The sequence below is a fragment of the Agelaius tricolor genome, unplaced genomic scaffold, assembly GCF_023055355.1.
Source record: "Agelaius tricolor isolate 1412-34295 unplaced genomic scaffold, bAgeTri1.0.p SCAF_3, whole genome shotgun sequence".
NCBI lineage: Eukaryota > Metazoa > Chordata > Aves > Passeriformes > Icteridae > Agelaius > Agelaius tricolor.
The window spans coordinates 46180484-46207866 of record NW_027269263.1 but is presented as its reverse complement, the minus strand read 5'-3'; the positions used below and the strand labels follow the sequence as shown (position 1 = coordinate 46207866).

Sequence of the window (27383 nt, the reverse complement as noted above, 5' to 3'; positions counted from 1 at the left end):
AAGAAAATTAACTCTACCACAGCCCCACCAGCACAATAACACACTGTTTTGGCTGTTGCTGAGCAGTGCTTATCAGAAGTCTGGGAGTTTTCAATGTCTCATGTCTCAGCCAGTGGGGAGATGCACAAAAAGCTGGGAGGAGTAAGCTAGGACAGCTTACCCAAACTGGCCCAAGGCATATTCCACACCATAGAAACTGGGTCAAGTTATACAGGATGGGCATCAATCAGTGGGTAGTGAGCAACTGTATTGTGGATCACTTGTTTCTTATGGGTTTAATTTTTCCTTTTTTAGAAATTCTTACCTTTTTGTTTGTATCCATTATTAAACTGTTCTTATCTGAACCCACAAGTCAGGGGTTTTATGTTACTTTTTCTAATTCCCCATCCCACTGGGTTGAGGGGATGGTGGTGTGTATGCAGGGGATAGTGATCATGCAGCTATGTGGTACCTCAGTTTGGGTCTGAGGTTAAGCCACAGCATTTAGGAATTGGAGTAAGTCCTCAATGCATTTCAGTCCTACTGTCAGCAGACATTTCTCCCTTTCTTGTGGTTTATAATTTCCAAGTAGTTTAATAAAAAGAAGGAAGACAAAGGTCTTACTTTGCATTTCTCTCAACTAAAATGAACCAAACCTAACAAATCCAATTGCGACCTACCTGACTCCATAATAACGCAGAGTTCATTCCATAACTGTATACTGGTAGCCCAGAAAGTTTGAGCCAGTGAATTTGTGTGGTTCTGAATACTCTAATAAGCCTCTTCTGAATCATAGTATCACAGAAAATTCTGGGTTGGAAGGGACCTACAAGGATGGATCATCAAGTACAACTTTTAAGTGAATGGCCCATAAAAGGATTGAACCCATAACCTTAGTGGTGTTAGCACCAATCTCATATAGTAACTCCTTTAGTGTATTGAAAAGAAAATAAATTTTCTTGCTCATCACTTAAGAGGAAGCCAAAAGAAATCCCTTCTACATCCTGAATGGAAAGCTAGCTGTTAATCCTAGCATGTGCATCGGATATGGTGTGTCAGGCTGGACTGGGAGCAAACTGCCCCCACTGGACTCACAACTGTCCAATGACTCTGGAATTCAGAGGTGGCACACCAGAAGCACCCCCACAGCTGCAGCTCTGCTCTTAGAGCAAAAGCTGCTGAAGTCACTGTCTGCAGGATATGTTCTAACTATCCTGTCCCCTTCAAAGCCTCAGAGTTGGCATTACTGAGACATGCAATCCTCCCAGGCAGCTTTTCTAAGCTGTATCACTTCTTCTATAAATACAGCAGTTGCAAAGCAGGTGTACTATACCAGATTCTTAGCAGCATATTGTTATCAGCCCAAGTCTTTACTGACACTTTTCCTTCCTGGTAGACAAAATGCACCAGGTGGTCTAATAGGGGAATTAGCCATACTGGCAAAGGGGAATTTCAGACTGTCATTTTATACCTCAGCTGTACAAAGATTGTGAGCTAAATTATCCAGCTACAGTGAATCATGTCGAAGGAAAGGTGTACCTATAGCAGACTAATCCAAATACCAGTGCTTATGCAACACTTAAGTCACACTTAAGCCCTATTTGGAAATCTCCCTGTGATACAGAAGTCTTGTAATGAAACAAGAATTCAGGAACAGGAATGGAACATTTCATGCAGGCAGGAAAAGAAACAGCTGCTATTAGATGATACTGAGAAAACTACAGATAAGCATATAGAACCCTGAACAGAATAGGAAATACCAAAATTTAAAAAAAAAAAAAAACCCAAACCTAAATCCAAAAAGGAACTATAAAAATTAAATTTAAAATAGAAATAGATCAAAACTAAAAACATACACTTTGGTATCTTCAACAGCACCCTGAGCCAACACAATTAAAGAAGTAGTATTGATAAAACAGCTGACAGTTGCTTTAGTGACAGAGACTAGCTATTTCTTTTGCATCTTTTTTGGCTAGTAAGGAATGAACAGCTCCAGTTGTACCCATATGACTCTATGATCCCATCTGCATCCCCTTATCTTCAAAAGCATGAAACTAAATTTTAGCCCATTCAGCTTTCAAAGTCACCAACTGAAACTGACATTGTAATCACAGGGTTTTTTATTGATACCATTCTGAAATATTTGACATAGAATTAGGGTTTCCTGCTCTTAGCTGGGGAGTAACCTGTAAAAACAAAACTATCTGTGGCTGAGCATGTGTCCACTTGAAAAGTTGAGATAAAACACTTCCTCCTGAAAAGCAGAGAGATGACTCATGTTTATCCCATGTTGCCATCTTGTAAATAAAAACTTGCCTTTCTTCTAAGATGGCTGGAAGAAAACAAATATATCCAGTTAGAAAATGCATTTTGCTCTCCATTTTTCCATTAAATGGTCAGACTAACTATAGAGACACTCTCAAAATGGTTACTAGTAATTTCCTAATACTCATAGAAATTTAGGTTTTGCAGCCTGAATCTACTTAGCTGCAGTTTCAGCAAAAGAGTATTTTTACATCTTTTTAAAATTATTGTTATTATTACTTTGGCTCTTCTTTCTAGTGTCAGGTCTGAAAAAAAACAGAACACTGCTAATACACTGAGAATCAACTAATGAAAGTGTCTGTACATCAGTCACCGCAGCAGAAGAGAATATTGCCAGAAGCAAACCTTTGATAAAGCTGTGAAGGTTCATTCTGGAAAGGAAAATAAAGATTTTAATATATATACCATTCTTAGTGATGAAGGAAAAGAAAATATTTCTAAGGGCTGAATCACCTCCCTACAAAGTGGTACTATATTCCTGTCCAGTTGCAATAAATATTTTTACTGCTTATGATAGTGAAATGCATTTCTCTGTTTGAATTAGGTTTTGTTTGCCATCTGTTTTTCAGAAATTCATATGCAAAAAGTAGTTTCTATAGATAGGAAGAATTGTTTTGGCAAGGTGTTCCATTAGCCAAATACCCTAGGGTATACTGTACCATGGCATCAGCCCCAAATTATATGGTATCTGAACTACCCAGTAGCATCACTGTAGCAGTACAATATTAATAATTATTCCAAACTTACCCAATATTTTGCTTTCTCTACTACAGTTTCATACAGCCGTCTGCATGCATGTTTGTATTCCTCTGTGTCGGTGCCAACTTAGCCCCAGTTATCAGAAAGTAACTTTCTGAGTCCGTCATGGATGTTAGGGAAGCTTCCCAGTCTGACCGTTCACAAAGCTCTGACAGTCTCACACCCCGAAGGTGTCACAGCTTCCGCTGCTGGAAGCGCAGCCCCCACGGGTCCAGCGCGCTGAGGGCGGCTCGCCGGACACATCTCCCCGCACCCCGACTCTCACACGGTCACACCAGCTTTCCTTACCGTTCGACCCCGCTTTCCAATAGCAGAGTCCCAGATATCTCGTTCCATAAAGCAATTTATTCCTGTGCAGTAACACAGAAACAGCTCGAGCTGGTGCCTCTGAGGAGAGCACCTCCATAAAGAACCTCTGGACTTCTACAGCCTCACAGTCGACCCCTGAGCCAGTCCCGCTCTTCCGCCCGAGTCTTCGGCTCTTGTCCCACTCTCCATGTTCAACGACTTGGCTGGCGCTCTTCATCTCCCTTGCTACCCAAAAAGTCGGCAATTCCAGGCTCCTGCTGCGTCTCCCAGAGTCTGTTCACCTGACTAGCATCACACATCTTCGCGCTCTTGGCTATATCCCGAAGGTTGGCAGCTCACGTCCTCTTGTCTTGGGCTCCCACCCAAAGCTTAAGCTGCATCTCAGTCGGCAGCTTGCAATCCCAGCTACCTGGACCAGACATATTCCTCAGCACCTGCTCAGCCACGGAAGTAGATGATGTCTGAAGCTCGGCTCCATCCCCTTTCCTCTTGTATTAATCCTTGCTGTCCTTGTCACCCATTCACCCAAGCCTGATAGCGACACCCACGCAGCACTGAGTGCCCTGGGACATTAATTCCATCCGAGCACTATTCTCCTCCTAACTCCCCGCCTCCCGCGGCCGCGCCTGCGCCGGGCCGCCCGCGCCTGCGCGGAGCTCGCGGTGCGGTGGGACGGGGCTGCTGGGGGCGGTGGGCGCGGGCTCTGCCCGGGGGTCCCGCCGCGCCCGGGGTTCGCTCCGCAGGAGCCGCATCGAGTCGAGCTCGGTGCCGGGAGCTGCCCTCCCCTGCCCCTGCTTGAGGCACGGTACAGCCCGCCGGTGCTTCCTGCCGTCGCTCTCCTTAGACGGGACTGTGCCTGCGTTCCTGCTGCAGGATGAAGAGGATCTTCGGGTTCGGGAGGAAGAGGAAGGGGCAGCCGCCGGCCGGCAGCGCCTCCCTTCCCTCCCCCGGCGGTGCCTACGAGCTTCGGCAGAAGGACCTGGGCAAGCTACACCGCGCGGCCGCCAGCGGCGACCTGGCCCAGGTGCGGCAGGGACTGAAGAAATACGGCATCGACGGGCGGGACAAGGCGGAGCGGTAAGGGCGGGAGCCGCGGGGCGGTCTCGGGAGCCCCAGGTGCAGCTGTCGGAGCCCCGCGAGCTCCCCGGCGCAGGAGCGGAGCGGCAGCGGCGCTGGGAGGAGTGGGAGTACGGGCGCCGCAGCCCTTGGCTGGCTGTGGGAATCAGCCTTGGGCTGCCAAAAACCCCTTGAATTCGGCCAACTGTCGCCTTACCGTTTGTGACCCGGCTTCCTCAGTGCCCTCATTCCCGGACTCCTATGTCCTTGCCCAGGGGCGCGGGGGTAGAAGCGAGCTCTTAGCCTGGCAAAGGGGGACTGCAAGAGGAGCCTTGTGGCCATTCTCTAGCCAGGGTTTGAAGTCTGAGTGTAATCGCATCCCTCTCTGTGCACCTCTGAGGGCTCAGCCTGCAGGTTCAGTAGCTGAGCCCGAAGGATGTGCTGCCTCAGCTGGGAGCAACTTAAAGAAAGGTGGAAAGCGTGTTGTTTATTGATGCTGCACGCATAGTTGCTTTTTTTGAGTGTGATGCGACAGCCTAAGCCACAGTGTGGTTTTAGGTGGCAGTTAGTTTTTTGCTCTGAGGCTTTGGTACAGCTGATCAGTACCTTGGACTGAAATATCTGTTCAGTGACTTGCAGGAGAAGCTGTTGCTTTCAGGCAGGTGTTGTGTGGGGGTCTGAGTCAAGCACAGCAAGCACTTAACAGTTCTACCTTCAGGAGAAGCCCTGGGCTGCAGCATAGTTCCTAGTGATCTATCATAAGCAAAAGGGAATCACTTTTTCTGAAAAGGCTCAGAGTCATATCCTTTGTGATGTTCTGAAGAGGGTCTGGTTTTAGCAGAGTAGCTCAGCTTCCTAGGCTGGACTTCTGGCAGCAATAAAGCTCATCTAGTTTTATTGCCCTAAAAACACCTACTAGATTTGTAGGAGGAAACACGTGCAAGGACTTCCTCGGTGGTTGTGTCTTTGTGTGCAAGTAGATTGGTTAATTGACATCAAACCTAAGATGTTGTGGTTTGAAGGACTGCTTTTCCTTCTGGCAAGGCTTTAAATTGAAGAAGAAAGTTCGGTTTTTCTGTGCTGGTTATATATTGTGGAAACACAGTATTGCCTCCTTGGAAAGGACTTAATCTGTAGTAGGCTTTTTATGACTATGATAGTTAAACATTACAGGAAAGTCAAAAATTACTTTCCTGTAGTCAGGATCAGAGTGTTCTGCTCTCTGGTTTGCTACATGTTGTTGGAGGCACTTTGGTGCAAATGTGTTCTTGGTTTTGCTTCAGTAGTAAAAAGCTAGAGAAAAAGGAAAAGTTCTCAAAGTGAGGGGAACCTGTGCTATTACTTCAATTCAACCCATCTCTAACATCTCCAATACACTTCTGGCCCATGAATGATCAAAGAAAAACTTAGAGGTTGATTTGCCAGCTCAGATTGCCTGGCTTTGGTCTCTGTTGCTGTGCCACATGTGTAGTCCCACACTACAGAGGACAATACCCAACGCCTGGGCACAGGAATCTCTGCAGACTGTGTTCTGCAGTGAAGGAAATGTCCCCCTACTAGCAGATGCTGTGGAGGGTTTTTGCTAGCAAGTCCCAGCTAGTGTGCAGCTACTGTGCAGCTAATGGAGTGTGTTCTTAAGCTTGAGATTTGCAAACTCAAACTTGTGGTCATATCTGTTTATCAAAAAACCCTGAAATTATCCCTGTCTGTGCTAATTCAATTTATTTAATTTTTAGGACAGCTCTGCATCTTGCTTGTGCAAATGGCCATGTGGATGTAGTTACATTTCTAGTAGAAAACAAGTGTAAGCTAAATCTTTTTGACAATGATAACAGATCACCACTGATGAAGGTATGTGGACTATGGTACGTTCTTGCAAGTAAGACTTACTGATTTTGAACTAAATGATGTATTTTTCAGTATTCTTTATGTGGACCTTTGTAAAATCACGCATATTGTGATTGTTGTGGAATGGGCATATGTTAGCTATCTTTGAAGGTGCTCTTAATTCCCAGTATTGGGAAGATGGAGGAATTGCTACAAAGTGAAACTGAAAATGCTGGAAGTTTTTTGTGTTTTGTTTCCAGGCAGTACAATGCCAGCAAGAAAAATGTGTGGCTATTCTGCTAGAACATGGTGCTGACCCAAATCTGGCAGATGCTGATGGCAACACTGCCCTTCACCTGGCTGTCTTGTCTGGTAATACTACTGTAGCAGGGCTGTTACTTCAGCATAATGCCAATATTGATGCCCAAAATAAGGTAAATTTTATATTTGCTAATGAAGTGCTTTCCAAAAGGTGCATTCATATTTTTCTTAAAGTTTTGTTTGGTTGGTTTTTTGGATTTTTTTTTAAACTTTGATTTTTAACTATCTGCCCTTTCAGGAGGGATGTACCCCTCTTATTCTTGCTGTCTCTGAACATCATGAAGAAATAATGGAGTTTCTCCTTAAAAAAGGAGCTGATGTGCATGCTCGAGATCAATGTGAAAGGTGAGCGGCTGTCAAAACTTTACACGGGTCTCTTTAATATTCTTCAGCTTGGCTTGAGAGAGGCATGGGAGTGATGTTTGAAAAAATGCAGAACAAGGAGCCACACAGAAGCAGTTACTTCTGTGTGACTTGTGAAAGATGGTCATACCTTGGTGCTTGCTGTCGTATCTCGTTCGATGCTTTCCATATTGAGGATTGTCTGTGATGGCTTTTCTGGCAGGAAGCCTGCCACTAGCTCAGTGGCCTTCCCTCAAATTGAAAAGCCATCTCCTGCATAGTAGTAGAGTTACTAAGTGTTGTCTGTGTGAAAGCTTTGTTTCAAGATTAAACATTTAATTGTTTTGAGACCCTCTCTGATTTTATTGTTTATCTTAATGAAAAATTATTTTTCATTTGTTTGTTATTTTAAAGTAAATTTTTTTGAGGGCGAACAGAAACAAAAATATTTATGGTGACTGTAAAGCAATCTATTTCATATCATATTTCTTGGATCCTTCAGAACCCCACTTATGACTGCTGCTTCTGGTGGAGAGCTTAATGTGATAAAGGTTCTTCTTCGGTATGGTGCTGATGTTTCCCATAAAGACACTAATGGATGGACAGCTGAGGATTATGCTGTTATTCATGGATATTCTAGGTAAATTTTAAACCGTATCATTAGAGTAAGTTTTCAGTTATCAGTGTGGTTTTTGATAATTTTTGATAACAGCACCAAAGTTTAGTAGTGTGCTGAGACTTGTGTTGAAGGTGCTCTCAGTGATGTCTTCATAGAATTATTTAAATTGGAAAAGGCCTCTAAGAATCAACACTGCCAAGCCCACCACTAAACCATGTCCCTAAGTGCCAATCTACAACATCTTTCAAATACCTCCACGGCTGGTGACTCAACAGCTTCACTGCTCAGTCTGTTCTAATGCCTGACAACCCTTTCCCTGAAGTAATTTTTCCTAATACCCAGTTTAACCTTCCCAGCACAACTTGTGGAAATGTCCTCCTGTCTTCTATGTATCATTCCAGTGTCTAGTGTGAACTTGGAAGATGAGGAAAATTTTTACCCAGAGTTCTCTGTTAGATTTCAAGTTTTATTGCTAAGCTCACATTTGCTCAATATAAACTCTAAAATATGTCTGTCTCCTACAGTTACCAGAGGTGAAACTTGACAGGTACCAAGCAGGAGTTAATACCTTTGTAGGTTTGAATGTGACTGTAGAGTGAATGTGACTGTAGTGAATATTGAAGTATGTAATAGTCATGCAGTAAATGCATATGAGTATTTAAATGGCTATGGATGGGATAAGAATAGGTTGGATAAGAAGTGGCTGTTAACTCTTCTATTAAATGGTATATGCAGGTTTGGGATTATTTTTTACCTAATGCATTTTCTCTCTTTTTCTGTACAGTCTTAGCAAACAACTGGCAGAATATGCAGACTGGGAAAACACAGGAGAAGCTTCTACAGGTGGTGGTGCACGAGGCATCACAGCACTTGGCACTCCACACAGGGCAGCAGCTGCTGGCTTCACCTTGGGTGCACCTGCTGTGGACAGAGGAGGTAAGACCCTTCACCACAGAGTAGCTCACGAGGAGAATCAGTGTGGCTTTTTCTTAGTGGGTTTGTGTACTTAGTGCTTACTGTGTTCACCATTTGCTTTAGTGGAGGCATCAGATGGAGTAGCACTAGCTTTGTCAATGTGCTTATTTGATGATAGTTGGAAGTGCTGCTTGTTAGGCTGTGAAAGCATTTGATTTGCATTCTGTGTTCGCTTCTTAGGGTTACTCTCTGTCTGAGTAACCTATTGTCCACCTATTTGGGTTTTCCTTGAGAGAGCTAGGAGGATAGGGAAGGAACTAGGCAAAAGTGTTTACTTTTCAAGCATGTACTTTTACCTAGAGATGGCAACTCAGATTGTGAAAATCCAATTACAAAAGCAGTGGGTTCTACCTGAGTAGTTGTTCCTCTTTCTGTACTTGGGAAGCAACAGAGAAATGAGCAGAAAGGTATGTGTCTTGTTGATTTTCATGAAGTTTGTGTCTTCATTTTAATGTTAATAGTTCCATCTGCACTAAGGTCCTTTTTGCATGTCCTATTTCTCAAAATCAGTTTTAACTGTTTCCATGTAGGTGCTGTAGAGACATACTTAGCAAATATTATATTGGAAAAGTAACTTTGTTGACAATAACATTGGAGTGTCTGTGAATGCTGCATTGGCTAGAGCATAGTTTGATTTACAATAAAAGTAATAAGAATGCTTTTCTTCCACTTTCAGTAATTTTTATGAAATTTTTTAGAAAATAATAATTATCTTGTGATCCAGAAAAATTAAATTGCCTTGTGATCAAAAAATTAACTCCTTCAGTGAGTTTTAAAAATTCAGCCTATGGTTATGAGCTCAGAGTCCTAGAGGAATCTTAGAAAATTAATACCTTAGTATAAATGAAATAGTGTGTCTTGTACTTTACATTTCAAGCCCTACAAGTGGGAGATTTTACTCTTTCCAAATTTTTAAGGGTGTTACTTTGGTACTATCTGGCAAATGGGCAGAAGACACTGCTCAAACACAATTCATTATTCCTTTAAATACAGTTCCTTACTCCATTTTTAAATATGTCTAGAAAAATGAGCAAAATATGGGATATATTTTTCCTCACTGACCTTTCCTAGATACAGGAATTTAATTTAGAGTCAGGCTTTGTTGCTTTGACTTAGGAACACTTGATTTGAACTAGTCAGAGATTTGGAGAGTTTCTTGATAGATTGCAGGGATTTTTTCTTCTTTAAAGATTTTGATACCGGTGGTTTAACCAGGAAAGTGTTGCTTTTGCCCAAACAGTGCACACTGTTACTGTCTCTTAGGGATTAGTAACATAAAGAGAATATTTACCTGCATTAATTCTGCAGTCTCTACCTTGCAGACAAAAGTACAGGTCCTGTAGCAGGAGAGTCCTTCTAATATGCTGCAGTAACAGACTTTGAAGCCTCTGTTAGAGGAGAACTTGGAATGATCTCAGGAGAACAGAGAAACCTATTTTGGAATTATTTTTGTTTCTGTTGCTCTTCTATACAATTTTTTCTGGGATCTTCAGTGTTGTCTTTGTTCTTTTTGCTGATTTTGCACTTGTTGAATATTTTTCAAAATACTCTCCTCTAATGAGCAATTCAGCCTACTTCAAAAGTTAGCTTTTGTTTATATGAATACTGTGTGATGTGTTGTTCCTTTCGTGTTCCTGGGTCCCTATGGAAACTGTTGGATTTCCATCATAGATCTCTTTAAAAAGAATTCAGTGATTTCTGTCTCCCAAGTTCAGTAATAGCTGTCCTGTATTATCCCTTCAGAAAGCTGAGAAATGTAGAACACATGAGAAAACATCATGCAGTCCTTTCTTAACTCTTTAAATGTATCTTGTTTTGATACAAGTACATTCCTTCCCTGTGGTAAAGTCGACAGAAGCAGGACACCCTTCTGTTCTGAGACAAATGTTGCATCATGAAGGAATTTGGTGTCAGTTAGCTGCAATAACAGAATGAATTCTTGCATTTTACTAGGTGGGATGGGTAGAGCAGATGCATAGTGATTTATATTCTGAACTTGTGTTCCACAACACACAGACATGTACACACACAAACACATCTGTGTGATACACCAGTCAATGCACCCATTTTAGTCCAGTTGTGGCCTGCTCTATAGCCCTGGGGGAACATGCTGCTCTCTTGTCATGTCTGAGTGGTCCAGCATGGTCAAATGAAGGACTCTTCAAACTGAGGTAGAAGTGGCCTATGTTTGTATCAGGCACCAACTGACACAACTTTTCAGATGAGCTGGTTTAAGGCAATAAGTTACTGGGTTCCTTTTTTAGCAAGGGATAACAAACATGCTAAAACTGTAACTTAAGATGAGTTTGTGTAAATAACAATGTCTCAAAGTTGCATGCTGGTCTGAGTACAGGAAGCCAAGATTTCCTTGAAACTTCTGGATAGTCTCCAAAGTTTGATTCTTGACACATAAGGACTTTTGAGACGCTTAGAATAAGGACTTTTGTGTGCTCTATGTGTAAGGCACTCTACAACCATGAAGGAATTTAATTAGCATCTCTGCTAGAAAAGTAGTCAAGTTGAGGGAAATGCAAAATTGTCAGGAGAGTATATTTCTGATAAGATGTTTCAGTGTTTCAAAATACTGAAATATAGATGTTTTACAGGGAGCAAGTACATTAAGTTACTGTTTTACACTGTCCCTTGAGAGCAGAGTTCTTTAGACTCTGGTTGGGTTGTTTCCAGCACTTCTAACTGTAGAATAGGCTGATAGTTACAGTGTGTTCTCCCATTGCTGTAGCTGTTTTGATGTACTGCTTATGTTTTCCAAGCTTCTGGAAATTCCAGTTTATTCTGATGTCATTGTTCCATCTGTCCTTTCCATGCCTTTTCCTAAATGGATATAGAAATGCAACAATCTCCTAACCAGACATCAAGAACAGGAAAATCAAGGAAAGGTATTTTGTACAGTAGCATTTAAAATATGAAACATGTTGTACAGTATACAGATATCAACACATCTGTGATGTTTATTATCCTGGAGGCTCCTATTTTGATGGTTCTGGTTTTATGAACTACATTTGAGAGCAGGCTTTGTGTGGTTTTTGTTTGATTGCATGTTTTGCCTTGTTCTTTATTATTGAATTTAGTGTTTGCTTTGTGTCATTTGTGATAGTAAATATGTTTTTCAATAAGCCCTTCTTTTACTCTGAAATGGAAATGGGCTTGAATTAAAGTGGAAGCAAGCAATCCCCAGAGACTGCTTTTCTAGATCCCATTTCTACTGTAATCAGAGTTCTGTCTGAGAGGTGGCTCATGAACTTTCTCTCTTGCCTTCTAAAGGACAATGTGACTTGTTCTTGGTCACTGCTTAAAGTCACTATTTACAGAATGACAGAATATTTGGAGTTAGAAGGGACCCACAAAGATCATCAAGTCCAGCTCTTAAGTGACTGGCCCATACAGGGATTGAACCCACAAACTTGATATTATTAGCACCATGCTCTACCCAACTGAACTAATCTATTCATTGGAAGCAAAATTTCAGAAAACTTAACTCAGCTCATTTGATTACTTGAGTACTAATTGAAAATATAGCTGAAGTCACCCATCAGGCATGATAACTGACTGCTCCACACTGGTGGAGGCATTTTTACTCAGCTTGGGAAATTAGCAGGTAGGTTAGACTGCTGGTTCTGATTGAGTTAACAGGAACTGTGGTATGTACAAGTAATTAATATTATTTAAATATTGTGTGTTTACAAAAAGAAACAGTAAAAATTAGAGACTGTGTTGGTATTTTTAACTGTTAGCTTGTCCTTGTTTCAGCTTCTAGGCTTTCTCTACATGACACACACACTGTATTTCATTGTCCAAAAGTCCAGTGCAGGTCTGGAGATGTACTCATGAACATTTCTACACGTACCCTGTCTTTAAAACAGCCAAAATTCCTATGCTCTTTTGTGTTTACTGCTAGTGGAGGAGATGTCTTCAGGCATATGATATGCCTTTGTTTTCCTTTCCCTTGAATGATTCAGCCAAAGACCTTGGATTGGTTGTTATGATAGTTGACAAGAATTAGTTATCAAGAATTGAGAAATACCGAAATAGGTACAATTGGAAGTTGTGGAAATTGTGTTTGTTTTCCCCTTCTGTTTTGGGAATTGAAGAGCCCTTTTATATGATCTGAGCTGTTGATAGTTGAGAAGGTTCTAGGACTTTTGAAGCTGGATTCTTGGAGGTGAGGTTTCTTTAGTGGATCAGTGATATGCTGGAGTGCACTCTCAACAAGTTTGCAAATAGCCCTGAGTTGGGAGGATCAGTGGATGCACTTCAGGGCAATGCTGTCATTGAGAGGCATTTACTCTGACATACTGTGTAAATGAACTCTCAGGCCTTTCTAGCAAAATTCAGCCTGGGCAAATGCAAAATCTGCACATGGAAAAGAACAACCCCTTGCTAAAAGCATGGTGGCACTGCCTGGCAGGAGAGATGCCTTGCTGAGGAAGCCTGATGTGTCTTGGCAGAGTGAGCTGAGAATGAGCCAGCAGCAGGGTGCCCTGACAACAGTGTCCTGAGTTGTATTAAGAGCAGCATAGCCAAGAGATTGAGGAAGGTGATTATCCACCTCTACTTGGCACTCTCTGGATTATGTCCAGTGCTCTGGGTGTAATTTGAGCCTCCAGTTCAAGAGATTTGTCTTTCAAAATTGAGCAAGCTTAGTGGAAAGCCATCAGATTCATCAGGGACAGGAGTATTTGCCCTTTGAGGAGAGGCTGCAGAAACTGGAATTTTTCAGCCTAGAGAAGTGAATTTGCAGGGGACCTAGCAGCAGCTTCCAGTATATGTGAGAAGACAAAGCCAGGTAACACTGGTAACCCAGTGGTACTTTGCCAGGAGGCAGAGATATAAGAGGCATATATGGCAACAAAATAGTTTCAAATTGGATGTAGGAACAGTAAAACAGAGAGGCTGTACAGTCTCCCTCCTTGGAAGTGTTTAAGACCAGACTGGATAAAGCCCTGAACAGCCTTCTCTGACCTCATAACTGAGCCTGCTTTGAGAAGGCTGGCTAAGAGACTTCCTGAGGTTCCTACTGACCTGATTTATCCAATTATCCTACATGCAAGTCGTGTTTGTAACACTGATAAAAGCTTGGAGTGTCCTATAGAATGCCCTGGGTTTGCCACTTGTGTGTGTCTGCTGAATTCCCTTTTTGATGCAGTGTACAGAAGTGTTGGTGATTCTTCTACTTGAGCTTTAGAGCTTGATTATGCTTTTTGATTTTCGTTACCTTTGCAAAACAATCTGTATCTGGGTAGAGCAGCAGATAGTGTAATGTTATCATAATGTTATACATAATGCTGCATAAAATAATAAATCTCTGCATGTGATGTGTACTTGTGGGTAAGATGAGTACTTTGGAAGTCTTAATGTCTTGCTAAACCACCACCATTTTGTTAATTGTTTACTAATGTAGGATATTAATGTTATACTTTTTTTTTTTTTTTTAAGTTTAGGGGTGTTTCTATGCTTTTTAAACTTCTAGGTATAAGACTCCAAAAGAGATATAGCTCTGGTCTTTTTATTTCCTTTTTTATTTTTTTAAAATTCAGTGTTGTTTGAAGATGCAATTTTGTTTTGGAAATGCAGTCATTTATGCCACCTTGTACTGAATTTACTACCCAAAGCATCGTTCTATTATGATGTGCAGAGTTGTCCATGTAAAATATTTAATTTTTAAATGGTTAATTTTTAGCATGCTAAATTTAATTTCAACATATTGATTAATGTTTGAACAGCAATAGATGACTTCTCCCAAGGAGACTCAATAAGGTGAGACTTTAAAAATAATAACACTTAACCTGAGGAATGACTTGAGAGACACGGTACTCATTTTGCTTTGCTTTTAAAGAAGCTCTGAGAAAGAGGGGAGCGATGACAGTTGGCATACCTCTGAGGAAGAGGAACTTGATTTTACCCCCAAGGTATGGTGCATTTACAGGAAAAATATCCTGTAAAAATAAGGGGTTTGAAGGCAAATTCTTTGGAACTGAAAGAAACTGCAGCTCCAGCCAATATTATTTTCTCTTTAACGCAATCTCTGGCCTGCCAGCCTTCCTTCTGCTGTTTTTCCTAAAGGACCTATAGCTGTGACAGAGTATGCAGTAGATTTGTAATTTGAAGCCAAAAAGCAGTAGGTGACAAGATAACCACATAGTTTTATATTTTTTCTTGTTCATGTGAGTCAGATTTGCAGACTTCAAAAAATTGTGATTTATTATTATAACCTATCCTGTTCTTGTCCAATCATTGTTATTGTTTTCTGTAAATTTGGGGATAGATTCCTAAGTGATAAAGGACATTTATTTATCAAGATCTGTAAAAATCCTCATCACCCAGTTCTCCTTTCCTCAGCAGGTTCCTCAAGAGTACTCAGTGAGCAGATGAGTTACTCAAATGGGTCATCTATTTTCTTCTATAAGATGACATTCAGTACTTGCATGTGATCTCACACTGCATGTTTTTCCTCATTTTTTTTAATACTTGGGTAGTACTCTTTTTGTTAGTTACAAGCTCTTATGTCTGCTGTTTTTACTAATGATCTGTAGAATTATGAACTTCTGAGTGATGTCTGGAGCATCATCTGTTGCATTGGCATTGTGCTGTAATGTAGAACCTGAGTGTGGTAGCTCAACCCACTCTGTAATGCTGGAGATGCAAGCATGTTTAGTTTTAACTTGATTTTATTTTCTTGTACTGATTTAAATAGAAATGATAGATTTTTCTGCCATGATTTTGAGATTTAGGGGTATTTTTTAAGTGTACTTGCAGGGACTAAATTTATGCATTAAGTATGGGGATATTAACAGTTACCTTGTGTACATTTGCAAGTAAGCATCCTGAAAATGCACTTTTAAATATAATTGAATTTTACTTAAGTATTGCTCGTATTAGAAACGGATTTTTAGAATAGTTATGCACGTAAACATTTTTAGAAACAATTTGCAGAAGGGTGCCTGCACATACTTACTGAATTGGATATGAGAGGAGTGTTTGTGTAGTTAGAAGTATAGGATGGAGCCAGCATTATCATAAGGACAGTGATTATATTTACTGTTCAAGATTTGATGTGAACAAAGGATTGGTTGTTGTTACTGTTAAAAAAAATCTTAAATCTTTATTTACAGAAGCTGCAGAAGCCAAACCTGACGCTGTTAATGAATGCATCACAGCAGTTCAGGAAAAACAGTAAGTTAATTTGCAAAAGGTTGGATGATACATTGATATATAAGATAGACTTGCTAAGTAGGTTTTTTTGTCAGTTTGTTTTTTTTTAATAGTAAATAAGAAAAGTAGCATTTTGTAAACACTGCACTGTTTACAATTCAGAATAAAATAAATCATTAAAATGAAGATATTAATCACCTCTTAAGCCCCTTTTCTTCATCAAGTTCATCCTCCATCCTGCCCAACCCTCTATTTCTAGACATTCCTAAATGGCTCCTCTCTTGTATATTAATCTGAGAACATCCCTATTACTGTTTACCTAATTCTTTCTGTTCACATGCTTTTTTTTTTTTTTTTTTTTTTGTACTTTAAGATGATCGTGGTGGTTCTAGAATTGAAAGTCCTAAGTCACCAAAGAAAAGTCTCAAACAAAGAATCCCATCAGGTGCAAATGTGAACAAAGGGGACAGTGAAGAATTGTTTAATCAAGATGTCTCAGCTGCAAGCAACCTGGATGAAGAATTGGAGGAGGAGGAAGAAGAAGAAGAGGATGAAAATGACAATGAAGATGGTGATGAAGATTATGAGGAGGAAGAGGAGGAGGAGGAGGAGGAAGACGATGATGAAGATTTTACTGAAGATGAAAAGGAGGAGGAAGAGTTGAAGGATGAAGGAACTCAGTCTAATGAAATACTGGAAGAGGAGAAAACAGAACCTAAAGGGGAAATTCATCAGAAATTAGAGTATTTCAGTAAAGCCAAGTATGAAGGGGATGCTCGATGTGGAACAGCAAATGTCTGTGATGATGATGAAATAAGTAAAGAGCGTGATGAAAAGTTGGAGGAATCTGTTGTTACTCCTGTGTCTTTCATAGCTGGGTCTTGTGAAAGGTTTCAAGAAAATACAACAGCAGTGTCTCCAAAGATCATGAATAATGAAATATCTTGCAAGTCAGTACCAAAACAAGCTGTCTTTCAAAATCTAAATAATCTGCAAGATAGGCAAGAAAGCTGGACCAGAAAAAGCATGATTGAGGAAAAATTTCACAGAAACGCTGACTCCTGTTTTCCAAATTCTGAAGGGACAGACTGGAAAAAAGAGATACCTCAGCCTCTCTTAGATAGTTGTGCTGTTAGGGAGAAAAGGCCAAACTTCAGTGATGGCTTTGAAAGTGACAATAATTCTTGGTTAGCAGAAAAACCCCTGGGACCTGAAAGGGAAAGACCAATGTCTGTCACACTTGAACATGTGGATGGTGAAGATACTGAAGAAGAGGAATATGAAGGAGTAGATGATCAAGTCTATAAACCACTGAAAAAAGAAGGTGAAATTTTGCACTTAAATAAGAAAGAAGAAAATTTGAGAGCAGCATTTCATTCAAGCAGCGAAGTAAGTATATAAGGATGATTCAATCACAAGGGTGTTTTCTAAGGGTCAGATAAGTAAGAAACACATACTAAACCAGATTTCTCTTAATACTTATTTTTCACATATATCCATCTTTTGATCATCCATTTTTGATGTTAGTGTCTTACTTGGAGTCAAAACAGTTTCTTTGCTATGCTATGGTAATACATTATAGTATGGAAAAAGAATAGGCAGCAGACTCTGGAATCGGTTAGATTTTTCTAAGTTCTATGTTACAGCTTTTATCTGTGAAGTTTTACTACCATTTAGGGAAATTCATGTTATGATAGCTGAAAGTGAGGAAACAAAAAGAATTTTGTATAAGATCAAGAGCAGGAAACGAATGATTTTCCATGAGGCAAAGTAGAGGAAAAAAAGAAATATGCTCTGGAATGTTGGAACTTAAATGAAGCTGGAGTTAGACTGACATGAGGAATTGCTTATGGAGGAACAGCAAAGATAATGTGTGTTACTGTTCTTTTCAGCTGTTTTCATTGGTCTCTTTTAGGAAGAATCATCTGAACATGAAGAGAAGGAGGGTGCTGGCAAAAAGCTACAAATTACAGTTGCTGAGGATGTGAAAAATTCTGTTTGTAATGATAGGCACGAAGTCCACAAAGCTTCAAAGGACAACTCTGGTGAGAGAAATGACTTTGTAAATCCTGACCCAAGTTCTTCCTCTACAAATATTAGTGCATTGAAAATGAGCTAAAATGGTGATTGTCTCCTATGGTAGCAAAATTTTCTCTTTCCTGTGAGTCCCAGTGGGCATTGGCAGAGAAGGAAAGCAGATTGTGTTGCTTTTCATTCATTCTTAAAGAACTGAAATTGTAGCATTGGGTGTGAAGCAATGCAATATGAAGCAGGTGCCATTCTTGATTTGTTGCTATGTTCTTCCTGAAGTGATGTGAACAAAATGCACAGATAACAAAGAGAAGGAGGACTAGAGGGTCTTGAGTGACAACAGTATTCCTTTTTATCACGAGTACTGTCACAGTGAATGGCTGTAATTGCTCTTGGCTGAAGCCAGGGAAGGATTTGAGTCAAGCTGAGAGAAAGCTGTTCAGTGCCTCACCTTGTCCAGTTTTAAAATGTAGAAGGTCTCTCCAGCACCACATGTGTGTGCTTGAAAACATTACCAGCCTAGTCAGAGTAGAGCACTTTGGTACTTACCTGAGGTCTGACAGTAGGAAGACAAAGCACCATTTCCATTGTCTGTCTCCAGAGGTGTTACTAGAGTATGTGTAGCTGCTGCTCAGATGCTGCACAGGGGGCACTGGCAGAACCTGCTGTAGTGTTGTGCCTATACCTGCTCATCCACCTATATGTGTTTTACTGTATGTATGTATCTGGCACAGTGTAAGTAGTCAGAGTTCAGATTGGAACCAGCAGTTGCCTCTTCTGGAGTGGGTGCCCTCACAGGCATGCAGGTCCTTGCCCCTTCTTTATGTGTATGTGTCCACACAATTGAATCCGGAATCAATTTTTCCTAATGGAGTAGCTTAAAATAGAAATACGATAGTAAAATCTGGCTAGTAACCCCCTGAGACTGACTCTTAAAATTGTAGGGAAGAGGTTTGAATTTTAATTCCACCCTCCCCAAGACAGAAATGGCTTTTGTGTGTTTGGTTTAAGTGTTTGAGGTGTGAGCTTCTATTTTTAAATGGCAATGCTTAGGTGTCTGGCTTCTGGGAAGGGGCCGGGTAACAACTTTGTCAGGGAAGATCTTTCCTAGTAGCACAACAAAGGGAGGATTGTTTCTTGGTGACTTTGTGCATGTTAGTGTGAGGAGGTTTTGGATAGTGTTTCTGTGGTATCCCCTGTACAATGGAAAGTGATAGCAAATGCCAAGTTTTGGAGCTATGGGCTGGAGACCTCTATATACAGCAGAACTGCAGGATACTGAAGTATCTTCCTGAATGTTACCTAAGTATGTTGGATATTGCCTGTAGCTTTGTTAGCTGTTGTGCATAGCTATCTTCTGATAGAAAGGAAGCAAAAGAAACTGGAAGTGTAAAGGAGATAACATGATGTGTCTGGGTGGGAAGAAGCACTTGAATAAAACTTGCTTTGTAGTTTGTCCTCATCAATGGAACCTGCACCTTTGGATGTACAAACACTCAAGCGTCTCACTTCTTACCTTATTTGTAGGTGACCTTCCAACAGTGGGAGCAGAGCAAGAGGAAGATGCTGAATCTCCCTGGGATTCCGAGGTACTCTTTGTGAAGGACACAAGGGTTTCCACTGCAGGAAGTAGAAGAAAGATCCAGAATCATTTGAGAGCTTCCTTTTCATTTGGACACTACTGTTGATAAGGCTTATTTCCTCCTTCCTTCCTTTTGCTGTATGTTTTTAACTGGGGGCCCTTGAAATAATTATGCTCTAGGCCAGCTGCTCAGTTAGGATTGGGATGAAGTTAGGGTGAGCTAATGGCTTGGGTCACAGCAACTGGCTGAGTTTGGTTTCTGGTATAGTCCTGAAACAGTGAAGTTCCTTGCTGCTTAAAATACTCTGACCTTTTCACAGAGGCTGTCAGGATTGTTGCATTTTCACCATGCAGCCCCAGTCTGCTGACCTGGTTAGCTGTTGCCCTTGGGCTCTACAAGCTAGATGGCTTGCTGCTTATGAACAGATCCTCTCCACCTTTTGTAGGTTACTCTGGCCCTCTTGACAATCATGTTCAAAAGAGGTGCACTGCACATGCTGGCCCTGTTTGCCTTTTTCATTTTTTCTGTCCATGGCAATCAGCAAGGTCTGTAGCTAAGTCCCTCTGGTTCTTCTTTTGAGAAAAAAGAACTCTTCCCATCCCCTTCTTAAAAATACAAGGCTCAAACATTGTTAGTTTCAAGGTAATTTTAAGCTCTGCCTTGCTAATCTTTGTTCAGTCCAAATGGCTCTTGCAATTGAGAGCAGCACTGTGTTCATTCCCTACTGCAGGGAATGTCAGTACCAGCTTGAATGTCATATACAATTTCAGTACTAATGCTGGACCACTGCAGACATGTAGCTGTTGGTTCACAACCTGTATCTTGAGTTACCATGTTAATTCTTGTTTGTGGTTATCCAGTCTGTCAAGGTCTGTTGTCAGCGTGGCACAATAGTGGCATGAAGTTTTTGCTTAAGATCTGAAAACAAACACAATTGCTGTGATTTTCCAATATACTGTGTTTTGATGGATTCTTGCCAAGGGCCTTAAAAAACATTTTTGTATCTAGAATATACTTAGATACCGTACTACACAAATTGGTTTAGCGGGAACTTTTTATATAGAAATGAGTTGAAAATGCATTTGTACTAATTTTCATTCGTGTGTTTTAGGTTACACAGGCAGATTCTGAAATGCCAAATAAGATACCATGTGGTGTGCTGCTCCCAGCTGCAGAGAGACATGGAACATGCTCCCAGTTTGTTTCAGAGGAAAGTGACAATGGTAACTTCCTGGTGGGCTAATGTTTGTCTGTAAGCATTTATAAGCTTAAAGTAAATTTTTATCAGTGTCTGTCTTAGAAATGCTGTCACAGTGTGAGTGCAAACCATACCAATGAAGTTCTTATTGTTTGTTAACTAATGCCAGTAATCACAGCACTTGCTGGCCAGTTTGTAAAGGAAATTCTTTGCATTATTTGTGTTCTTCCAGTGAGTATCTAGTTTTTTTGATTTAGGTTCTTGTTTCATAGTGATGGCAGTGTATGTCTATTAGGACTGACCATTCTTAGATGATAATGCAGCAGAAGACAGCTGTGATCTGGCTTAGCATTTTTGTTGCCCCTAGCTTAACCTTTGATAGCATTTTGATAACTTTATGTTTTGCTTTGCCTAGGAGCTAAAGTAGGACTATAAGTACAGGGATTTTTGCTGAGGATTTCTGCCTGGAGTTCATGACACTGTCTCTTGAGTGTCTTGAGCAAAACTTTACAAGTTTCCAGGAGTTTCAAATGTAGTTGTTAACTATTTGTCACGGAATTCTGCTTAGACAAGAATTCTACTAAGACAGGTTTAGGATCAGTGTGAAAAGATGGTGAAAGGTGGTTATGGTAATCTTTCTAAGGTCTTTCCACACTGCTGAACCACCAGGTTTACTGAAATTGAATACTGTTTGTTTTTTAATGCTGGTTTGGATTTTTTAAAATATAAAGTATAAACAATTTTATTTAAATAAAAAATTCTTGCCATGGAGCCATTCTTAATAATTCTAAGTATCCTTTCATATACTTCTTTAGTGAGAGGACTCAAACCATAACATGACTTAAGCAGAGGATTTGAGAAGTATAGATGGGATTGTGTGGGTTTGGAAATTATTTAATATTGAACAAAATTTTAAAAAATATTTGGAACTATACTATAAATGTAGATTAAAATCAGACAACATTTGTTTCTGTTGTTCATCTGCAAGCTAAACCACAACAATCTGATGAAAACTGCCTTGATTTTACCTTGTTAGATATGTATGAGGTTTCTCTGTCTGCACCCATGCTTTTTTACTCCCATCAATGGAAAAGAAAATGCTCCTCAATATTAAGCACTTGTAGAATAATCACAGTCATAGTACTGTTTGATGATCATTTATTGCAACAGACAGCTTTGGCTTTTGAAATAATCCTTTTAGAAAGCAGGATTCAGCTCCTCAAAAGGACTAAATATTTTAATCTTGTTCTGTTAACAAGCATGACCTTACTGCTTCACCTATATTGTCCTAGTTATGTGATAATCATTTTTTAAATCCAAGGTGTATGATAGGAAGTATGCATTGTTCTTTTCTTGTATACTAAGACACATGCTGCATGATGAGGTAAATGGAATGTTCAGTATTGTACTCTTGATGAAATAATGCTTGTGACTAATACTTAGTTGTAGAAACTACTGATGTTGAATGGAGTAACATGTACCCACAATTTAAAAAAATAACATTTCCCAAAATATTTTTCACTTCCAGGCTTTTTGGAGAAACCCAACAATTCACAGGTAAGTATTTGTTCATGTTAGACTGACTACTTATTCTGCTCATTAAATAGTAGTTACTTTGAATTTGATGTTTTAACATTGAATTCTCTTTCATAGCTGAAGACTCCCACTTCTTCTTTGGAAATGAACAAAACTTCTCCTGAAAATAGGCAGCAGAAATCAGGTAATATTTGCCTTAAGTAGTTCTGGATTTAGCTTCATAATCTTTTAGGAGTATTTAATAAGGCATCTGTTTTATCTTTTGCAGATCTATTGCAGGAATTTGATTTAGAAGATGTTGAGGATATTGAAGGTATTCATGACCGTCCCTTTGTCATGTTCTTTCATGGACAGACACATTGTAATCGCAAATCTTTTCTTAATTTTAAATTAATCATTCTAACAAGGTGTTCTGGAAGCAGAAGGACTACTGGAATATGCACCTGTACATGTTTGCTCCCTCCTACAGTCTACCCTTCCATGATGTTGGCTTCCTCCAGCATACATGTTGTCATCTCCCCTTTTCAGGCAGTCCTGAAGGTGGAGGAGCATTGATGCCTTGTGTCTTTCCTGCCTTTTCCCTTGTTCTCTGCCAGTTACACAGAAATTTCAAGATTGGTTAAACACTATGTGAAACAGATCTTATGGGCTCCAAAGATCCTAAAATCTTACTTGAAGACTGAGACTTCAAACTCAACATAGCTGCTGTTGAAAACTCCTCTGATGGGCAAGACTAAATGGGAGTTAGAGTTGCTTTTGATTACAGCAGTCTTGATAGTGATAACTTAGGATACCCTCTGCAGTAATTTCTGTGGTGCTACCTACGGATGTTCCTTGACCACCAGCACATCTGTCTGGTTTTACTGCTGGCTGGAGCCTTCATCTGTACCAGCAAACAGCTTGGTATTGGGATATCTAATAAGCATGAGTGAAGTCTAAAGCACCTCTTGCTGAAAAACAAGGAAAAGGGAAAAATGCCTGTGTTCCTTGTAGAATGTTATCTTTAGATAATCCCTAATTATTGCTGTTATTATTGTCTTTAGTATTTATCAGACTATCTGAACTGCATCAGTTATCAAGAGATCATCATAGCAACCCTGTGAAATAAGTGCTGTCAATCCACTAATGACTGTTGTGTAATGCCTTGTACTGAAATACCCAACAATCAAATCTACAAAAAAATCTCAAATTTTACCCAGCAGTGAGGTGGGAGGAAAAGGTTGTTACTTCACACTGTGTAACTTGGGTCAGAATGGACCTCTGGAGACCTTTGATTGACTGAGGAGTTCAGACATTAAGTTGTGACTCTTGTATCAAATGTTAAGAACCCTTCAAGGAATGAAGGCTTGCAAAAGTATTCACCTAAAGCAGAAAATGCCAAGAAGTGAGGTTGTGCCCTTTTGTATTTTTATGAGGATACCTATGTATTTTTCTCAGTCTGGCTCATTTTTTTGTAGGAAGGATATTGTGTCCCTCTTTAGCAGTGAAACTTTGTATATAGAAATGCTATTGTGTAGAATCCATGGCATTATGGAGCAAGAGAGGAGGTGCAGAGTGATAAGGGTGAAAAGCCTCTATCTCTTGTTTTTAGATTCCCCACTTGAGTTGCTAAGATTAATTTCTTTCTGGAAGCTTGTCACTTGAAAGTGTACAATATGTCTTCCACAAGAACAATGACAGTGAGGTGCTGCTTCTAGATTGTGTCTGGGATTATCTGGAGTGCAGTTCTCTGGTGTAACAGAGATTCAGGGTAGGCTGCCAGACTGGGTGAATACCTCTGAGAAGTTTGTGACCTGCCCATATTATATAGAAATTCTGAGAGGGGGAAGAGTGGAGTCCGTTTTCAACAGTATAAGCAAAGTGTTGAGATCATGGATTGTTTCTCAGCATTACACAAGTCTGTCTTTCAGTTTTCCATTCTGCAACAGATAAGATAGCAGTTTGAAATACTCAGTCCAGATCCATATCTAGCAACACATTTCTTTCATGGACAAAGTAAAGCTGGGGTCTTAAAATATTGCAAAGCTGTGATTTTTTCATGATTTTTTGTGTACTGCACATATACATATAGGGGAATTACAGCTGCTGGAACCATGTAACTATTTACTGTATGGCTTACAGTGTTTCAAAGAGAAAGATCAAGACAATGCACCTTTAAGAAACAGGATTGGTTAATTTGTCACCACTTGCAGCAATTTTCAGCAAATTTCCTTTAAATGCCCTGTAAGAAAGCAATGTACACAGATAAATCTTCAATCTGTTTTTGGGTAATTTTTGTCTCTAAGAGCTCACAAATTAGAGGCAATGCATTATTTTGTGTTAAGATTTTTCTCACAAATATGATTCAAGATGCACTCTAAATGTAAGTAGTATTAGGTCATGCTGGTTATCAAAATATAGTTTTCTCATTGTAGGTGAGTACTCAGGACCTACTTTTCATATGTCATCAGCAGCTGAAAAAGAAGATAAGGATGCCATTGAAAACTATGGAGTGTGGGTATGTAACACCAAAGGTTTTGAATTAGGAGGCTGAAACAGTAAATTGTATTATACACTGTAAAGCAAAGAATTATATGTTATATACGTGTAAAGTGAAGGAAACTTACCAGTCAATGAGTAATTCTTGAGAATTCTGTAGATAAAGGTTGTATAACAGCCTGAAGTAAAATGGAATACAGTCTTCTTACAATGGGGAAAAATCCTTAGTGTTATATTGGATACTTGCTGTTATACTAATTTGTTTCCAGCTGGTTTGCTTAGACTTTGTTCAGTGTTCTTCCTTTTTCACAGTGCTGAGAAACAGTGCAGTCAAATTCTTTTGTTTCCCTATGCAACATGCACATTCAAGTAAAGAAGGAAATTTGTCTATAAGTATGCTGATCTATTTGATTAAGTATGCCTGGCTTTCCACTTTGTAACAGAAGAAGAAACAAAAAAAAAGTTAAATTTTGTGACCTCAGTGCTTTCCCTGTCCCTGCAGAATATGTGCTTTTTGACCATGTTAGTAAGTGTTCGAAAAGGTTTTTTTCAGAGGGTGTTTTAGACAGGAATAAGGCAGACATCCTGTTTGTGTTGGGCCTACAACAGGAGAGGGACAGGGCTGGATAGAGGGGTCTGGAGTCTTCTGTAGCACCTGAAGCTACAGTGGAGCAAATCCCTTCTACCCCACACCCAGGTATGGTGAGAAAGGACCATGCTTAATATTGACACACAGAGCATGGAACTTCGGCCTACTGGAAGTGGCGGTGGGTGGACAGTGAACTTGGGGATGGTGAGGCTGAGACAGATGGGAGCTGGCTGAGGTGCTCCTTCCCTGTCCTGAAAGCAGGAATTTGGCAGAGAGAAGGGCTTGGCTAATGAGAGAGAGGAGGTGAATGGTTTTAGCCCCTTGGGACTGAGGCTGCAGGCCTGTATGGAAGGCACTAGGAAGCAATGGGGAAAGGAGCCTGTGAGGAGCAGGGTGTGGGGTCAGGGACAGGGGGAGTCTGAGGGGCATTGAGTGAGCTGAGCCATGGTATGGTTTTCACGTAAGTTTGGGTTCCTGACTTTTGGGATGAGGGAAGGAATGGACAGGTTTCCCTCATAAATGCTTTTCTTTGGATCTTGGAATGAAATTTAACATTCCTGTACCTTGGGTGAAGAAATAGGCCCAGTTGTCCATGTTGTGGACAATAAAAAGGTTGTCGTGTTCATTAAGACTGCATAGCTTAGCTGGCAGGGGATTGTAAAATGCCAGACAGTATGGAGGAAGGAAGGTGAGGAAATATGGGCAGTTCCAAAGAAAAATGGTATTAAAGCAATAAAACATGAAAAAATAAATTGCTTTCTAACAAAGGCCACTGGTTACAAAAAGCAAGCAGGCCTAAAGGTGAAAGTAACCCTCGTCTAGACAACTCCATTCCTAGAAAAGCTGTTGTCTCTAATAAGTCCTAGTAGCTAGTAAGTCCTTTATTTTTAAGAAAAAGGTGAGTCAATGAACCTTTAATTTAGTATCCCTTGATTTATGTTATAAAATTTGTTTTCAGAATATCTTGATGCTGTTATTGCTGTTACACGATAGGATAAGTTTGCAATGGAAATTACCTAGATTAACTTCCTTTTTCTTGGTAATCTTTTTGTCTGTACCTGTTTACTTAAGGATAAATATATTTTAGAAACTACCAACTTTATAGAAAACACAGCACATGAAAATCAGACTGACAAAGCAGAAGTTTCACATCAGGAAGCCCTAACAAAAAATGAGGAATCGCACAGTGCTGACAAGGACTTAAATCTAAAACCTTGGGAAGAAAGATATGAAAGAATGTGGGTTGAAAATGAGAAAAGGGAATTGAAAACAAATTTCAAAAACATTACAGCAGAGCTGAAGCAGTTGTTTGGTGAAAATGAAGCTGGGGAAACTGCTTCACTTGTGGAAGAAATACCAGAAGATGGCATTGGTGAAGAATTGAGGAGTTCTCACACTTTTTCATCTCCTGTGACAGAATCAAGTAATAATTTAGAAAGCCAAGGTGAATTTGGGGATATTAAACCTACACTAGGTGGAAAAATACCCAAAATGGAAATTGTATTTCCAAGTCATGGTGTTCTTCCTGATCAAAATAGCTTAAAGACATATGTAGAAGATACCTGGAATACAGATGAAGCAGTTGGCATTAACAATGTAGATAACAGAAAGATGGCTCTAGCTAAAGGAGAGAAAAAGAAAATGCCTACTATGGAAACAGAAGAGAATGATAATGGAAATAGCAAAAGTGCAGAGGAAGGTCCTGCTTACTGCCTGAGACATAGCTTAGAATCAAGTATTTTGGGTGACATTTCTAATGCACTTCCTCAAATAAGACCTGTTTGTGCAAGGGATGAAAGTGTACATTCTGTAACAGAAATGAAACTTAAAAAGTACTCTGGATTTAATAATGATATTCCCAAGAACTGCTGTATCAACAGTAATATAGGGGAAACTGAAAGTCTTTTCATTAGTGCTCAGGAATCCTGTGACATGCTGGAAAGGAATCTTGATGAAGAGCTAAAAAGAGATATGGAAAGATTTAAGAGTAAGGTAGGAATGCTGCAAGCAGTATTCCTGGCTTTGGAGAAGGAGAAGGTACAGCTGCAAAAAGAGGTAGTTCACCTGCTACTCCTTATTCTTTAGTCTTTCTCCATATCAATGGTCCTGTTCACTTCAGCTATTCATCATTAAATGAAGAAGCTTTGTGCAAGAGTTGCCTTTTCCCCTTTTTCAGAAAACGCAGAATGTGCTATTGTTGCACTTTAACACTATGTGGCACTCTGTTCCAGTGTAAGAAGTTATCACTTTATTGACATTAAAAGAATTGCACACAATTGAATCAGT

The 27383-nt window shown here is 40.0% G+C and overlaps 1 protein-coding gene and 1 long non-coding RNA gene across 9 annotated transcripts in view; one reads left to right on the top strand and one right to left on the bottom strand.

The window, feature by feature from the left end:
• Positions 1-2081: 2081 nt before the first annotated feature.
• LOC139588402 (uncharacterized) lies at positions 2082-4014 on the bottom strand. Its single transcript, XR_011678666.1, has 2 exons — positions 3352-4014; positions 2082-2311 (listed from the first exon to the last, which is right to left on the bottom strand). It is a non-coding gene; the product is annotated as an uncharacterized lncRNA (long non-coding RNA).
• Positions 4015-27383, top strand: part of ANKRD26 (ankyrin repeat domain containing 26) — a 47809-nt gene continuing 24440 nt past the window's right edge. The window contains exons 1-19 of one of the 8 annotated variants that reach the window (XR_011678665.1): positions 4015-4449; positions 6165-6279; positions 6516-6689; positions 6815-6921; positions 7421-7558; positions 8322-8473; positions 11359-11409; positions 14254-14287; positions 14367-14439; positions 15643-15703; positions 16056-17071; positions 17598-17727; positions 19241-19302; positions 20408-20519; positions 22023-22051; positions 22148-22214; positions 22299-22343; positions 24445-24527; positions 26169-27152. Coding sequence is in view for 7 of the 8 variants with exons in the window: in XM_071423707.1 (XP_071279808.1) it covers positions 4247-4449; positions 6165-6279; positions 6516-6689; positions 6815-6921; positions 7421-7558; positions 8322-8473; positions 11359-11409; positions 14254-14287; positions 14367-14439; positions 15643-15703; positions 16056-17071; positions 17598-17727; positions 19241-19302; positions 20408-20519; positions 22023-22051; positions 22148-22214; positions 22299-22343; positions 24445-24527; positions 26169-27152 (3636 nt within the window). In the remaining variant the exon portion in view is untranslated. Of the gene's footprint in view, positions 4450-6164; positions 6294-6515; positions 6690-6814; positions 6922-7420; positions 7559-8321; positions 8474-11358; positions 11410-14253; positions 14288-14366; positions 14440-15642; positions 15704-16055; positions 17072-17597; positions 17728-19240; positions 19303-20407; positions 20520-22022; positions 22052-22147; positions 22215-22298; positions 22344-24444; positions 24528-26168; positions 27153-27383 lie in introns of those variants that run through there. The other 7 variants (XM_071423708.1, XM_071423707.1, XM_071423710.1 and 4 more) reach the window with 7 other exon arrangements.